At 46.6% G+C, this 17,378-nt stretch overlaps 1 protein-coding gene across 3 annotated transcripts in view; it reads right to left on the bottom strand.

The window, feature by feature from the left end:
- Positions 1-201: 201 nt before the first annotated feature.
- C15H6orf89 (chromosome 15 C6orf89 homolog) overlaps positions 202-17,378 on the bottom strand; it is a 35,704-nt gene continuing 18,527 nt past the window's right edge. For all 3 annotated transcript variants that reach the window (XM_046638925.1, XM_046638928.1, XM_046638929.1), the window contains 5 exons: positions 12,722-12,876; positions 12,460-12,599; positions 11,194-11,323; positions 8,232-8,355; positions 202-5,504 (listed from right to left, as the gene is read on the bottom strand). In XM_046638925.1, coding sequence (XP_046494881.1) covers positions 5,410-5,504; positions 8,232-8,355; positions 11,194-11,323; positions 12,460-12,599; positions 12,722-12,876 — 644 coding nt within the window. In that variant the 3' untranslated portion in view covers positions 202-5,409. The remainder of the gene's footprint in view (positions 5,505-8,231; positions 8,356-11,193; positions 11,324-12,459; positions 12,600-12,721; positions 12,877-17,378) is intronic.

Consider the following 17,378-nt stretch of genomic DNA (forward strand, 5'->3'; position numbering starts at 1 on the left):
TGGAATGCAGATAAAAGAGCCTGAGCACAAGCGAGCACAAAGCTGGGTAAGAACGTTCGAGATGACCAAGCCCAGGCAGGGACAGGTGACCATGAGGAACACAGAAGAGCCCCATAGGCCTACCTCATGAGTAGGATGTGGTTAGAAGTCTCCTGAGGTATGAAAACTGGAAATTAAAGAATGACACCAAGCATAGAAAAGTTCTTATCAACCAACATACACACTTTTAATTGCAAAAAGTAAAAACTTTCATTACATAAAACTTTAATTTACATACATTCTTCACATGGTGGAAGTTTTTACAAGTTTGCAGCACATGAAGTGACCGTCAACACTCGACACGGAACACATTTTAACAGCTTAGCCCATTCGGAGCATGCGTGGTTGGGACAGGTGTTGCCACAGGCCCGTCACACCTGGTTCCCTGAAGACGACCTGCAGCTGTCCCGGGAGCAGGGAAGAGGCCCAGCACTGAGTTCCTGGCTTACCTCTGCCTCTCCATCTTCTCCCCCAACCCAGGCATTAATGACCTTTCCACAGGAGGGAGGGAGGGGCAAGAGACCACAGCTGGCATTTTTCTGAGGGTGAAACTATGGAAAGGAGCTTGGAGAGCAGGTTGCCCATGATGAGACTGGAAATTCTCCGGGCATGCCACGTGTCTGTCTGCTCCTGTCACCAATTCTCATAGATAAGTGACAGTTTGTTCCTGAAAGGGCTGAAAGTGCTCTGAGGGCCTGAAGTCCGAAGGCTGGGACGCTGCTGATCTGTGAGTGAAGGTGGCTTCACAAGATGACTTCCCCTACCCCACAGAGCTGTCGTGAGGAGTCACGAGGTAAACTGAGCCTGGCACAAAGCAGATGTCCCGACTCCCTAGTTTCTGTTTGAAGCTCAAAACTACACTGGCTTCCCTCCTCTGCTCGGGTGTTTGCAGCTGTGGCTCACTCTTGGATGGACGCCAGCTGACTGACAGACACACTAAGCGCAGGAGGAATGGTCTCTGGGCCAGCCCTACCACGTCTGGACAGTTCCAGGCCTCCACCTGGAGTTACATAACGTTTCTTCTCTCCACTATTCTGAAAAGCTCTAGACATGTCATGGTCTCTAGGGAGAAAAAATGACTGATGTATTTAGCTCTAATGCTTAAATTATGCAGGGCCGGGAAACCAGACACTAAGGGACCTGGACAACAGACAAACTGGCTGGAGAGTTTCTCACCAAGGCCAGCACTTAAAGTCATACTTTGTCCAGGGGGGTGGACTCAGATGTGGCGCATGAGAGGGAGAACACCTGTCCATCTCCTCTGAGATGCTTCTGTGGAAGAAGCTGCTGGATATCGGGAGGCTGGGGGTGAGGAGGCCAGGGGTATGCACGCTGATGGTGATGCAGCACATTCCCAGAGCCTCCCGCTTTTCATCGGCTACAGGGCTACCTCCCTGTGAGAAGTTAGCTTTATCTTGCTACAAGCACCTGCACCTTCTAGCCTCCTGGCCCTGACGTGCATCGGCTCTGTATACAATGTGTGCAGGTCCAAATACACAGAGAATATCAACCTAAAGTACTATTTTAAGCACATCTCTGGAACTCCCTTCCTTCAACCGATTTCAATTGAGGGTGCTGGGTCACCACTGAAAGTCAATGAGTATAGGCCTTGTGAACACAGGAGAGTTTCTCTTCCATCGCTAGGAGAGCTCAAAAGCCTAAAAAACCCTGTAAAAGGTAGCCAAGATCGCCTCTCTCCAAGCAACGAGACATGCGCTTTCGCTGTCTTTCCCTACAACTTGGCCTTCTCCTGCTGGGCAAGGAGAAGATAAGAAGCGAACATCTGCTTTGAGGTTCTGAATGTTCACCATGGAAGCCACTGGTTAATAACCAAACTCTCATTCTAGACTACATGAAAATGATTGAGGCCATCGCTTCCAGCTAAGAAACTTGAGATTTTATTTTAAAATAACTGTTCCTACTCAGAGGTCTAGGCTGAATTTTGGAAGAAGGGAACAGAAAACTGAGAACTGAAAAACAAGTGATGTAAACTCCAAGGGGACCCACAACTGGAATTGGGCAAAGTACCTCTTTTGGTCACACAGCTGGAAACATGTGGTGACAGGAAAATGGCTGGACACAGCTGTATTCCAGCCACACTCACTCTTAAACAGTTTTCAAATGCAGAGGGAAAAAGTGAAAGGATTTTTATAAAAATCATCTGGTTAGATCCCTCCTTCACTTCTGTCCAAGACAGTTTTGAAAGCAAACCTGAAGCATTCTGTCCCTCGGTTCTGCTCCGCCATGGAGGTGACTCGAGTCACTTAACTCCACATTTTCACTCTCAGGCCTCAGCCTGTGCAGCAGCAGGAAAGCACACGCTGTGGGACCCACTAGCAACCCAGCCACAGTCAACTGTGGCGAGCCCTAGTGTCCTTACTTTAAAGTAAGGATCCAATACCTCCTTTACAGGACTGAGGAAGGATTAAAGGAGATCATGTATATTGAGGCACTCTAAGTTGGGATGGACTGGACAAATGTCATTCTTCCTTTCTCTCAGAAAACGAGCCCAAATCTGCCCATTTCATAAATTGTTTTGTATTTCATCAAATGGGTAGATTTTGTTTTCATAAGCCACTGTTACTTTATTCCCTCCCCTCCCTAAAAAGATTGAGAGTGGGAGAGGATAGGCTCTGCCTCTTTTTACAAGCCAGAACAGGGGTGGTGTCTGTTCAACACTTGACTCCTGGAGACCTCAGGACATCTGGACATAAACGCTTCAAACTGGTGCAAAGCATCCTTTCTCCCCTGAGAGACGATTTCTGGAGAAAGGCATCTCTGCTCTGGGAACCTGCAAGAAAGTGAACCTAACCCACGTGTGGAAGTCACTGCCATGTCACCTCTTAGCAAATTTACGAGCAAATTCCCTTCTTAGAGCCCTGTGGTTTTGTTCTTATTGCGGTGGTGGAGGTCGGGAGTTGGTTAGGTGGTCCCAGCATGCGCCCCAGCCCTGCTCCCTCATCTTGATGACTCTCTTTTCCTCACTGGGTCATACGGAGGGACTTCTGCTGCTTCCACGGAGGAGCCGAGAGGTAAGGGAGCAGCACCCGCACACAAAGCCTTGGGTGCCTAGAAGGGGACTGGCTGGCAGCCCCAAGCCATTCCTGTGGGGCTGGGCAGTGGTAGACTCTGCTCATCAGAATTACCTTGAGAAGAAGGCAAATTACTTCTAAGTAACCAACAACTAAGAGCACAAAGCCCTGTGGAGAATTTCCCCCTCGGCATAGATCTGCACTCAGTTGTCAACTGGAGAGACTGTAAATAAAATAAGCAGCATGGCACAGCAGGCTCTGCTTGTCTGCTGCCGTACCATTCTTTGTTGAACTGCAGACAGCTCGGGGGCGTAAAGGACGTCCTAGGGGATGCCTCAGAACACCACTGCGTGCAAGGGGTTCTTAGTCGGCAAGGCTGTGAGGTGAAATGGGTATTTATGAACATTTAAGGTGTGAAGGGCAGGAGCGAAATGGGTAAAGAACACAAAGTAATTCACAAAAACAAAACAGAAATCTCAATCAGCAAAACAGTCACTTTGCTTCTAAGGAACTCTCTCTCTTCTTCACCCAAAGGGCCTCACTGGAGAAAACTTCGAGAAGCCTCTCAAGAACTTGTTTACACAGAATCCTTCCATGTGTGCAGCGCCCATAAGGACACTGCAAGGGCTCTAAAAGCTTGCACAAAGCTGGCCTTGAAATGATCCCTCTGATTTAAAAGCTCTTAAATCCTAACTGCTTAGCAAGCCTGACTTTTATATGTACAAAAAGTTTTGTTTTTTCTGTATTCATCCACACAAGGCGCTGATTCTTTCAAGGAGAAATTCCCTCAGGTACAGTTCATCTCAGCTTCACTCGAGCTGGCGGAGGAGGCTGTTTCTACCCAGAGCTCTGTGAACCCGCCCCGGCTTTCACGAGCCCACAAACAGGCAGTTCAAGCGCCCGAGGACCCCACTGCTGCTCACGCGATGTGGAGAGAAGGGGCCTGGGACAAGGTGCAGGGGCGCCTCAGGGATGAAGAGGACCCCCGAGGAGTCGCACCCCTCCCTCACCACCGTCTGCCTCTGGGCCGTAACTCTGACACAGACACTTCCTGTATCCATTTGATTTCCACAGTTCAGAACCACAGCGGCATTTGTTTTTTCTTCATCTTGGCGATGGCATGACCAGGGGCCAGATATTTAACAATGTCGATAAAAGAGTAATAAAGAAAAAAAAGGGAACAAGAAAAGAGTGTCCATATTTACACCTTTTGATTAATACATACTAGAAGCACTTGGGGAAAACAATGAACATACTGAATCATCCAATCAAAACAACATAGTTTTATATTATTACAAACAATAAAAATACCTCACCTTGTTTTCCGGTACAAAGAGAGAACTCATTCTAAGACAGAGGATCACATAGCCGCACACCCAGCTGGCAAACACTTCAGGGCTGGAACTCCTTCCACAACCACATTACAACATCAGCTTGACACATCTGTAAAACATCTTTCCTGCACAAAGTCGGAGCCTAAAGATCAAACCCAGGGAGGCACCCTCTGCCCAGCCAGCACTCTAACTCATCCCCTCTGAGGACACTTGGGAAAAGCAACACAGTTGACAGGAGCAGTGCTGCCTCAGCAGGAAAGGGCTCTGGCCCAGCCAAGGGAGCGGGCAGGAGCCCGACTTCTGAGAAACCATCCAGACAGGCCAGGAAGAAGGGAAAGGGAGTCAGGGAGGCATAAGAATCTGATCAAATGGAGCAGAGTGACCTCTGGAATCACGATTTCAGTTCTAATCAGACTCCAGTCTGGCATCGCTGAGACTCCAAAAGCCTGGACTCTGGGAAAGAAGTGCACTTCTTGAGTGCAATTTGAGGTTATTTGATCTCTTTTTACGGGTTCTAGATTCTGTCCTGCTTGGGAAACTGCAAAGACTTCTTTAATCAGCCATTACTTTCCAAAAATTATAGCATAGTGTGGCCAGGAAGACAGGACAAGCAGGCTGACCTCGTAAAGGATGGCTCTGAAGTCAGGACCTGATGACTGCCCTCTCCGTGGCAAAGGGGCCAGCAGAGGGGATCATGTCATGCAAGTGAGGGCAGGCACCAACCTTGCTCCCTGCCTGAAGGGCAGCCTCAAGGCTGAGGCGCCAAAAGGCCTGGAAGAGCTTGGTGTCTGACAGATGGGTATTGGCCAAGCCCTGGCCACGCAGTTGGGCTCGAAGAGTCGGGAGGGCTGGGCTCTGGCCACTGCCTCTGGCTCACACACATGCACAGGGCAGGTGACTAAGTAACCAACCCCTGGAAAGTGGTTTCATCGTTTTTGTTTTTATTTCCCCCCTTTCAAGTAGTCTTCAGCTCTCAAAGCTGTTCCTCTATATAGTTCTGTTTCCTATAGTTCTGACAGAGTGGTTCCATCGCAGATGACCAAAGGCTGGGCCCCTCTGGCCACAATGTAGACCTTCCAGTGGGTGGCACCGGCATAGCCTTGAAGGGAAACAGCAACAGGAAAGCACATGAATGTCAGGTACTGGGCATACTTTTGGGCACGAGCAAGGGATGTCGGGCGGAGCTGTACTCAGGGCACACCCACAGAGTCAGAGGCAAATCTTGCTCTGAGGCTCTTTTAGCTCTCCTGGCATAAATACTCGCAGTTATTATCACTCCTCTCTGTAACCTGACATCCAACGGGAGCCACTCTGAACCGGGGCACTTCATCTCCACCCCTCATCTGGGTAAGTGAATCACAATTCAGCAGGTTTACCAAGGCAGGCTGTTCTGGATGAGGCTGGCGTTGGGCATCAATTCTCAGAGCTATCTCATCTTTATCAGCAAGAAGACAGAATGAGTTCTGAGGGGAGCAGGACTGCCTATCTAATTCTCCTGAGGTTATCTATAACATGGTCTCATCACAGAACATCCAGATTAACTGAAACCAGCATTTCCTAACTGTATTCTGCAAACGGTATCATCCCATAAGACATTTCAAGGAAAATGGGTTCCATGGTCAAGTAAGTTAGAGAAACATGAGGTTCCTCCAAGGCTTTTTGGAGCCTTTGTACACGAATGTGCACTATGTGTCGACAAGACAAGCATTTCCCAAAGTCAAGTGACCCAAGGAGCCCTATCTGCCAAGGGCCCTTTCCAAGGGGCTCCTGTTCCCACCCCTGGGGTCATGAAGCATTGTTTAGGGAACATTGGCCTATATGATATGAGTGAGCAGGAAGGTAAACTTAAAAACTCTAACACTTCAATAATCTCCTGATGGAAAATGTTCTAGAGTATGATGTACCCTACCCATCTTTAAACTGAGAGCACTGAATTCAATTTAACCTCTACCTGGCAACTCAGGAAAGGTCACTGTGAGCAGGTGTGTGGGCTCACCAGCGTCAGCCTCTGATGCCTGACCCCGACATCATTTTTGAAAACACCTCCCATCACTGGATTTCTGGTGATCTGTAACCCTGTCCTCTTTCCCTCAACCTTCATAGGACAATGCTTATTTTGTCAAAAACCATAGAACTTACTTGTCACAGGGCCATTCTTAAGGGTCCCTGAGGTGCTGGAGCTGCTGTTTGTCCTACGACCACTGCATTATTCTCCTCCACTGTCAGGGTCTGCTTTCCTGTCCTCACTTTAACTGTGGTGGCTGCAGCCGTTGCTCCTATTTCTGCCTCTGCTCTAGGCACTCACCGTCCTCCCCACCCCGGTTCTTCTCCCTGACCTGCCCTCCTCCTCTTCCATCCATTCTCCCAGCCCTTCCCCACATTCCTGTCATGTGGCTGGCCTTCCACGGACACTGCCAACCACAGGGCTCCTTTCCTTCTGGTCAGCAAACTGGACAGTCACAGCATGGCACGTATCACGCTCTGGATTTTAGGTGATTCTGGACTATCCCCACCAGCTTCTGATGCTCAAAGCTTCCTTGATCACTGACGGTCACTCATTTTTTCCTTTTTCTCTAATTCTCTAATTGGCATTCTGGATGCTTGTAGGAGCTGTAAACCTGGAATCTAGATAACTAAGGTGTTTCTGCAGTTGTTTGAATTGTCAGGCATTTGTCGAACATAAACAGAAACTTTTTCAAGCACAACTGCACAGTGCCGACCCAAAATGCCACAGAGACTTGAGCAGTAGTCAGCCTTGATGGAAGGCTCACGCTACTACAGGAACACAGGTTCAGAACAATATCTACTCAAGAACCTCTTTTTCGCAGTAATCCCCAAACGCCAGGCCAGCTGTGCTCCATTATCAGTTAATATTTCCTTTGAGCGTGACTTTTATTTTTCCATTTTTAAACTGAAATAAAAGTTATGTAACTTGGATTAAAGCTTGGCGTAGTTTACAGTCTGCACGATACATCCAGATGAGGTGAGAGGTTTCTAGGGACTAAGGTCTTCCAAATGGGTAAAATTAAAAGAAATCAATTGGAAAACCAATCTGGGCTCTGCCAGAGACTCCAGGCCTCCCCTACGTTTCGTGAGGCAGGAAAAACGAGGACGATGGTGACACTTGCTGATTTATTTGCTTCTGTCATGAAAACTCTACTATGAAACTGATTGCTAGCGACAGCAATTGATTCAAACTTGTTTCTCTGGAATGGACTTTTAGAATATAAGGCACAAAACAAGTCACAGTTGGGAAATCACTGAGCCAAGGGTGAGTCAGGACCGTGTGGCTGTGACTTTGCTGTGGGACCCACACGGAAGGTTATATTTCCTTATGTGGCTTGTGCTCTTACATACTGCTTGCACTGTTTTAATGGCAAAATGGGCACAGAAAGGGTTTCCTCGAATCAAGAATTGTACCTCCCCTGACTTGACTCTGTTAAAGGAGATGCTTAAGACTGGATGCTCTGCCTAACTGATGGTGGGGCCTTGGGATGGTCACCTCTCCTCTCTGGGTCTCAATCTCCTCATCTGGAAGATAAGGGATTGCGCTAAATATTTTCCAGAATCCTTCTAACTTGAAATTTCTAAGACCAATGGACAGATGTATTCTAAATGTATATACAACAAGACATTTCTCTCTGCCACATTTTCTCATTAGTGTTCCATCTAAGCATGAACATTGATTCTGCTAATAAAATAATGCTATTTTTGACTCTCCTTAATTGAAACTTTGTGAAGGCAATATTTAATTCTTAGAATATTTTTTGAGTTAAAAACTAAAAAGATCCTGTAGCTGACCTTGCCCCTCAGTGGCCCCACTTACCAATATCCCCTGGCTCTAGTGGCATCGCCACAGACTGGCAGTGTCTTCGGCATTGGAAGGGAGGGATGAGCTGCAGCATGGCCTCGCCACTGCCGATGGTAAACAGGTCATGCATCCTATGCATCTGGAGGAGAAAGCAAGTGAGAAGAAAAGGAAGGAAAAGAAAACAAAGTAAGACTCAGGGGGGAGATGAGTACACAAAAGTCTATACACATATGGCTCTGAGTTTCCCAGCAGCCTAAGCAAAGAGGAAAATGGGACCAATAACACCATTCACAATTATGTCCAAAAGAAAAAAACAAACTAGTCTCTCCCAAGCATGACATCTCCCAGTACTGAGATCAGGGTAAAATCTCTTCTATGGGTCCCCCTAAAGAGACACTGTGTGATTTAGTGGGCAACAGCCTCAACAACAGCCCTATCACACATATGGCATGAGCGTCATAATTCACAACTATTTCTAGCTACAGCTTCAAAGTAGGCCGAAGGCAAAATATCTAGCTGCAACTTAACAAAAGCCTAGCAGAGGCCAACACATGGTGGTCTAAGTGTGCAATCTTCTGAGGGTCTGATTAGATCCAGACATTTTAGAGAAATAGATGGCTTGCATATGCTTTGGGAAATGTTCTATGGAATATGATTTCTTACTATCAGGATTTTGATAAGAATTGAACAGCAGCAAGTTCAAGTTTACACTTTATGGCAGGACCCAGGTAAGCAGATATGTCATGCTACTGACTAAACTAATGACAGTAAGAGTGGCCTCTGATTTTGAAAACTAGAGACAACCAGGATATGCACCCGCACGGGTAACTAATGCACTTCAGAGGGCATACTACTGCCACCACCAGGCATTAAGTGCAACATCCTTTGTGCCAGGCAGAGCTGTAAACCCTGGGGTTGGGGTGGGATAAAGGGAGAAGCTGGTCTTGCTCAGGTTTCTCTTCCCACCTACATGGTAAGAGAAGGCCCTAGGGCCTCCCCTCCTCTCTTCTCCCAGCCCCTGCCCTTGAGAGAAATGCTTTATATGCCCATATAAAGCAGGGGTCAGAAGTCTGATACCCTGGGCCACGTCCTGGTTTTCTCTTCACTACTCAGGGCCTCCAGAGCCTTGGGTTTTGGCCCCATTGTCTCCTGTCCCAAACCGTGGTCTCTCTGTTGTTCCCATAGGCCTTGGCCATGACTCTGTTTCCATAGCAACACCAGAGCCATTTCAACTGCTGCTGTAGTGACAGGAGGAGGACTGGTGTCTTAAGCTGGCATGCAATGGACTGGTACTAACATTGGCACTGACACCTGCAGTCTTGAAAAGAAACCCAGAATACCAAAAACAACGTCTCTCTCTTTCATATAGGTCTGAAAGGGGGCAGGACCATGTTCCTCTACACCCAGGATGGGAAGAAACAGACAACAGGATGGAGCGGGCCAGCTACAGCTGGCAATATTGTGGAGGGGGTGAAGTGGGCCTGGAGCCCCTCACCTCTTCCCCCAGGGCCTCTTAACAATCAGATCCCCACTTCTTATCTTCTATCCCAAGGCTGCCTCTTGGATTCTGGGCCCGGAGATTTGTGACTGTACCAGGGTCTAGGGCCTAGGGATGTGGACAACAGGGTGGAGTAACAAGGCTGTGAGGAAAGGAGAGCTTGGGCCAGGGTGGGGAACAGATGCTCCAAGAAACCAGACTCTCAGGATTTTTGCCTATTTGCACCACTCCCCTTTCCAAAACATCCTCGAGAACCACAAGATGACTTTGATCGGTGTCTGAGTAACTTTGTGTTTACCCTTTGGCTGTGCTCCTTGGTGTCGCTGCTAAACAGGCTGGTGAAATTAACTTCAGATTCAAGTGCAAAAACCAAAATAAAGATAATGGCCTTCACCCAGAATTATATCACAATTATGAAGATGAAATCATATGAGGGCCCCGAGTTTTAGCCAGCGACAGCAGGATAAACGTGTTTAAAATGTGAGGCAAGAGCCCAGCACCTCCACCCTACTGCTGGCAGACAGAAGTTCTTACTCCTAGACAAAATTATTGTTTTTATAGGCTTTGAAATTCCTTTAACACAATTCAGCAAATTTGGAGCCAAACAATAGTATCAGGAGGTTGAAGACAAAGCCCAGAGTTGGTAGGGATCACTGTTTGGGAAATTTAATTTTTTTACAAAGGAAAATTCATCCTTTTAATTCCTCCAAACCAATCCAGGCTCAAAAACCTTCCTCAGGAATGAGGCTCAACAAAAGAGCAATTCAGAGAAAAGTAAACAGACATAAACAGAAGTAAACGCAGGCTCTGGGGACGTGGCTATGGACCGAGGTCAGAAGTCGGTGGTAGAAGGGTTTCCGTCCAAACTGAGCTGCCTGCCTTTGGCACATGCATATCAACCTTTTTGTCCCAAATCCTCTCCAGGCTGCCAAGCTTTTTGCATTTCCAGTTCTCTACCTGAAGTCTCTCATTTGTTTATTTCTGGGGAAAGCCAATCTGGGAGGAGGGTGTGGAGAGAGCCCTATTAACCTGCTGTGCCTGTGGGCAAATCATTTAACCTCTCTGGGGCTCAGGTTCCTTATCTACAAAATGAGTGAACCAGACTACTCCTTTACATACTATTCATTTAAACTGCATGCTTTCTACTTTGAGGGAGGAAAGTCAGGTGAACTGCAGGCTCACCTCCCTTCAAATTTCAGGATTCTACTTCCTTTAATGTAGAAAAGTAGCTTGCCCCCAGGTGTTATCAGCAGGAAACAGATCTGCAGGTAACTAGACTTTCTGGAAGCATGCCTTCATAGAAGGGCAGGCCACTGCAGGTCTCCCGGCTGGCTACAGGAGGGGAGATTTTAGATTACATGAGTGTTCCCCCAATTCACCCTCTAAGTTGACATGCAGGTAAGGCCTTGATACGACATCAGCCCAGGACCCAAATGAGGTCTCAAAATTCGAGACCCAAGTCCTCTCAAAATTCCCTACCTTACTCCCCATGCTAGGTTCTGGTTGAAGAAGAAAGCACTTTTTCAAGGAGGCATCTTTTGGAAATGGCAGGGAGGAGAAAACAGGAAAAAGCTCACGTAAAATGTGGGATCTGTTCAGAGGTCTTCTCCTGTAAAAATACGAAAGAGAAAAAAGTAATTAAACTGGGCAAGCCAGCCGCCCTTCACCACTACCGGAGAGCTGAGCAGGGTGGGAAAACTGTGGGCGGGGTGGAGAGGGAGAATATCAGGACAATGCCTTAAGTCTGCGGTCCATAAAGAACACTCACGACAAATCAGTTAACTGTATCATGTACGCACACACACACACTCTACAGCCATGATTTGTACACGTGGGTGGGATGTTTATAAAATCCAGCTAAAACAACACAGAAGAAGGAAAGAAACAATCCATTCATTCTATCTTGGAAAAGAGGCTGAAATAATAGCAGGCCAGGCAGGAGACGGGAAGAAGGGAGGAGGAGGGGGGGCAAAAACCGTGAACTTTCCTCTGAGGTGGAGCAGCATGCGGTACGAAGCCTGACCAGCTCGTTAAACTGAGTATTCAACCATGCAAGTGAACGGCAAATTTAAAGAAAGGTGGAAGCATCAAGAAATTATCCATCAAAACCAACTTTCTCTTTTGGAATGGTTCTAGATGGAAACTGGCTTTCCTTTTCTTTCTAGAGAGCAGCCTTCACCTCAAGAAATGGACCAAGTCTTCTATAATATAAAGGAAGGACAGGGAGACAGACCTGGGTTCCAGTCCTGCCTGGGTGACCTGAAGCAAGGTACTTAATCTCTCTGATTCCCACTTTTCTGATCTGAAAAATGACAATGATAATTCCTACCTCCCAGAGCTATTACAAGCATCAGCAACGAACAACAGACACTAAGCACCAAGGGATCAAGAGAAATGAAGTTTCCTTTCTATTCTTCATGCTCTCTTTAGCCCTCAGTGCTAACGACTCATTCTGCATAAACACAAATACAAACCCACACTTAGAAATAGATTATGATTTTCTTAGGTAATGTTGGTGTCCGCTCCTGGTGGCGTTCCTTTTGACACACCTCTCCCACTCACCCCCTTTCTCTCCTCACTGGTTTTCAACAGTGAGCTCCTGAGAATCATCTGACTGGAAGCGTGTACCGAAAAGTGCTCGCATGGTGCCAGGCTCACGGTAGGGTCTCAGCAGTGCTCCTACTGTTTTGACATTTGGTCGGCCCACTTTCTACACACAGGCTAAACACCCCTTTTCACACTCACCACGGGTAAGGAAATGGGAACCATCGCTCAGGAAAGCAGCGCCACCACTTGGCGAAAAAGCCTTCGGTGAAGCCTTCTGTCGCCTCAGGATACTGGCACAGAAAATGCTGAAGCTCCTCAGACAACAGGGGTTGTTCCGTCTTCATAAGGCAGAAAACAAAAGCAAAGCAAAACACAGTTACTTAGCAGAAACGTCAGAGCTCGATGTTTTCCAGCCATTACACAAGTAATCCCTCAGTGAGGAATCAGGCTCCTTGCTTACCTTAATCACCAGAGGATGGAGTCTCTCAAACTTCTTCGGGGTATCTTCCAGGAGCATGACCTTGAGGGGTAATTTCTGGGCACAGCCAGTGCAGTTGGCAGGGATGGGGTCCGACTCGTTCTGCTCACAGTCGTTTGTTCCCCAGAGGTCAAAGTCTGCGAGAGGAAGGGATACGGAGAGAACAGGTGCAGGAGGAGCACGGCGGGTAAAGCCCGGAGCCCCAGCATGAAAGGGAAAGGAAAGACAGTATAGGACCTTTTAAAAGCAAACAACGACAAGCACTGGCGCCCTCCGAAAAGGTACACATGAAATAAGCAAGCTCTGAGGAGGGAGCAGAGGCCCTAGGGGACAGGGGTAGGAGGAGAGGTCCTTTTCTCTCTCTGTACTTTATGGAAAATATTTTTTAACATGTACATGTATCTCCTAAGTCAAATCAACAAATCAAATTGAACATTGGAGAAGATATTCAGCGACGTGGGCGTGGAGATGTAGTTCTTCCACTGTTTTCTAACCTGGGACCCCACGTCTCAAATGGCAGAATGGCTACAGCACAGTGGGGAGGGGCAGGCAAAAAGGGAGGTCTCGCCATCAGTGACGGGCCACTGTGGGTCTTCTCCAACACCTGGGTGTGTGCCTACACCCTAGTTCACAAGTACAGGAGGAGGCCAGGCTAACTCTGGGGAGGAAGTGAGGAAAGGGTGCAGAGAGAAGGGTTGGAGAGGAGAGACGGGACTTTTCAGGGGCCCATCTTTGGAATAAAGGGAATTGCACCTGCTCATTAGACAGCACTCTGTCCCAGCTCACAAAGACGCAGGGGCTACTAACCACAGTTTCCACCCCCAAGGACTGCAGGTTGGTCAGAAATGGAACGTCCCACCCAGCTGGATGCTAATCCTCTCTGTGTCCTTCCAATTTTAGTACAACCTTTACATACTATCAACCTTTAGTACAACCTTTCCCTGGGTGGTCCTTCTCTGAGGGGTGAGCTGTTTCTACACAGCCTTTCTCAGTTTCTCTAACACTATCCTGTTTAAGACATTATTGCATTATTTCTTGTTTGCTCTCTGCTCCATTCTGGGTTCATCTGTGTTCTCTATGTGTTTGTGATAAACTCTAATTTGAATCCAAAATGCTTCCCCAGATGGCTTCTGATTAAAACCCAATGGAAACCAAATCGGGAGAGTTAGTCTAGAACAAAAGACAACAGACAACCGAATGTGGCTGCACTGAAGTCAATTCTTTAACCAGTAAACACACTTGGAAACTGACTCTTAACCACAACACACTCTCTGTGGTGGGCAGGAAGCACCTTCTCCTTGTTTTTTAAGGCAGCAGTAGTGCAGCATAAGAAAGCCTCATCAGGGGACAGCTGTGTTTGTTCTCAGCACGGCTCCTGGGCACCCTCCAAACACCCTCTATCTTGTGCACATAGAACCCGTGTTTCCTTGAGGCAGCTGCCACCTGCCCTTCTCACCTGTCTGGGCCCGCGGACAGACTTTCCCCCAGAGGACTCCGGCTGCACCCCTACCCTGAGAGCGGGGCACTCCTTCCACAATGCTCACCATGAGCCTCCAGGGGCAGCTAAAACCCCCCAGGGGCACCTGTTTCAGTGGCACACTGAGGCTGCGAAGTTACATTTTTTTCTTCTTCTGGAATATTTCCAAATGTTTCTTATTAAAGGTCAAATATGATGAATTCTTGCCAAAATACAAGCACTCTGGGTGAGGGACATACAATGGGGCATAATGAATCATAACAACACGTTACAGTTACATAGCATTTCAGTTTCCAAAGTACTCTTGAGGAAGGGGGAAGGAAGGCAGAAGGAGACTAACGTGCTCAGCGCCAGGCTGTGTGCTAGTCATCTCTGCAAGCTGTATCGTTCCCTTGTCACCAGGTAATTATTGAGGAGGCACTGCTATTCTCATTTCACAGATGAGCAAACAGAGTGAGAAGCAGCAGGAAGGACCAGGGCACCAGAGCGCGGTGGGAAGAGACAAGTGGTGGGGGGGGTGGCATAGAATAGTGGCTGCCGAGGAAGACGGCGACGAGGGCTTGGAGGGCTTGAAGCACTTGTGATTCTACTGGGAGCTAAACAAGGAACGGTCAAAGGCCTCTGAGCAGGGGTTTCCTGGTGCTTGAGGACGGTTACTCTGGGTGGTGACCAGGGTGTCCAAGAAGAGAGAGGCCGGGAAGAGGAAGAGCCGGGAGTACTTTGTTTTTGTTTTTTGGCAGGGAGGTGTCCTGCGATGAGAGATGAAACATAATGAGAGTCTAAACTGAGGTGGTGGGCTTGGGAAGAAAGCAGTGATTTCAGAGGCAGTGGTGACAAAATCCACAGAGCTCAGCAACACTTCCAGAACGTTGGTGCAGGCTGAGACCGCCCAAGAGCCCCTCCTCTAAGGGAGCACCAACACAGGAGCCATCGGAGACCCGAGTTTATTATGATATCTCTGTGCAGTGAGGTGTCATATTCCAATTGAACCAGTTAGTTAGGACAATCTTCCCAGGAGATAAGAGTAAAGTGTCAGGAGAAAGAGGCACCTTATTTATACAAAGGTGCTTCATGGGCTGGCAGCAAGCGTTCTGAACCTGAGAGAAAGGAGAAATTATTTTAACAGTAACGTATTTAAGTTTTATTCTGAGCTTTATAAAGACTTTAGATATTCTTGGGATTTCCAGATAGAGACGCCTTGAAAAACAGGTGGAGGAAAAATATCCAGTGAAGGGAAATCAAGAAAGAAAAAGAAAGCAAGAATAGAGTACTAAAAAGAGAATTTAATACAGTGGCAGAATACAAGATAAAGATATCTAGACATATAAACATCAATAGTGTTCTTACTTTACTAGCCATAACCATTTAAAAACTGAAATGTAAAATGACCTTATTCATAACTAGCAATAAATTTAACAAGAAAGGTAAAACTTTAAAATTTTACTGAAGGATATAAAATAAGACCTGAATAAATAAAACATATCATACCATGATCCTGGATGGGAAGACCAAATATCATAAAGGTGTCAAGTCTACCCAAAAACACATACATAAATTTAATACAACATGGATAGAATCCCATCAGAGCTGCTTACTGATGATGGCGGGAGGGGTGTGGGGCTGTGACAACTGCATACTAAAGTTCAACTAGAACAGTAAACGTGTGAGAACAGCAACAGGCAATAACCCACCCACTGCCCAAATTAACTCTGGAAATATTTAAGAGCCAGAAGGCATCCTGGGTAATACAAATGAATTATGAAGTACGGTCACTGCTTAAAATCTATGGAGGACATTCCCCTCAGGCACGGATACAATTAGAGGACATATTAAGAGGCTTATGTGATGGACACTTGGCAGATGGCAGACCTGAGGATCCTCACCTCTGACTGCTTATGGGTCACGGGAGGGCGTGGGCCTCTCTCCACGCTGGGCACGAGGAGGGCAGGACCGGAGAGAAAGGGCATTATTTTGCTTTCTCTGTGTAGATAATACATTTTTTTAAAGGTTTATTTAATTCACATACCATAAAATTCATCCATTTAAGTATACAATTCAGTGTTTTTTAGTATATTCACAGACTTGTGTAACCATTACCATTATCTAATTTTAAAACGTTTCATCACCCTAAAAAGAAACTCCATACCATTAGCAGTCACTTCCCATTTCAACCCCGTTCCCACTAGCCCTATGCAATCACTCATCTTTCAGTCTCTACGGATTTGCCTATTCTGATGTTTCATATAAATGGAATCATACAACATATGGTCTTTTGTGTCTGGCTTCTTTAACAGCATAGTTTTCAAGGTTCATCCATATTATACCACTATCAGTTCCTCATTCCCCTCTCTTGCCAAGTAATATTCCACTATGTGGATATACCACATTTTGTTTACTCATTCATAAGTTGTTGGACATTTGGGTTGTTTTCACTTTGGGGCTATTATGAATAATGCTCCCACAACCATCTGCATGTAAACTTTTGTGTGGGCATATGTTCTCAGTTTTCTTGTATACATACCTAGGAGTGAAATCACTAGGTCATTTGGTAACTCTGTTTAAAATTTTTCAGGAAGTGCCAAACTGTTTCCCAAAGCAGCTGCACTATTTTACATTGCCATCAGCAATGGATGAAGGTGGCAATTTCCCCACATCCTTGCCAGTGCTTCTTATTGTCTATCTTTTTTATTACAGCCATCCTCGTGGATATGAAGTGGCTTCTCACTGTCCTTCTGATTTGCATTTCCTTCATGGCTAATGATGTTGAGCATCTTTTCATGTGCATATTGGTTATCTGTATATTTTTTTTGGAAAAATGTCTATTCAAATCTTTTGCCCTTTTTTTGTTTTGAGGAAGATTAGCCCTGAGCTAACTGCTGCCAATCCTCCTGTTTTCACTGAGGAAGACTGGCCCTGAGCTAACATCCGTGCCCATCTTCCTGTATTTTATATGTGGGATGCCCACCACAGCATGGCTTGCCAAGCACTGCCATGTCTGCACTAGGGATCCGAACTGGCAAACCCCGGGCCGCCAAAGCGGAACGTGCGCACTTAACCGTTGCGCCACCGGGCCAGCCCCGCTTTTGCCCATTTTTAATTGGGTTATTTGTCTTTCTATTCTTGAATTGTATGAGTTGTAGAAAATAAATTCTTCAAAAAGAA

This window comes from Equus quagga, chromosome 15 (assembly GCF_021613505.1).
Source record: "Equus quagga isolate Etosha38 chromosome 15, UCLA_HA_Equagga_1.0, whole genome shotgun sequence".
NCBI lineage: Eukaryota > Metazoa > Chordata > Mammalia > Perissodactyla > Equidae > Equus > Equus quagga.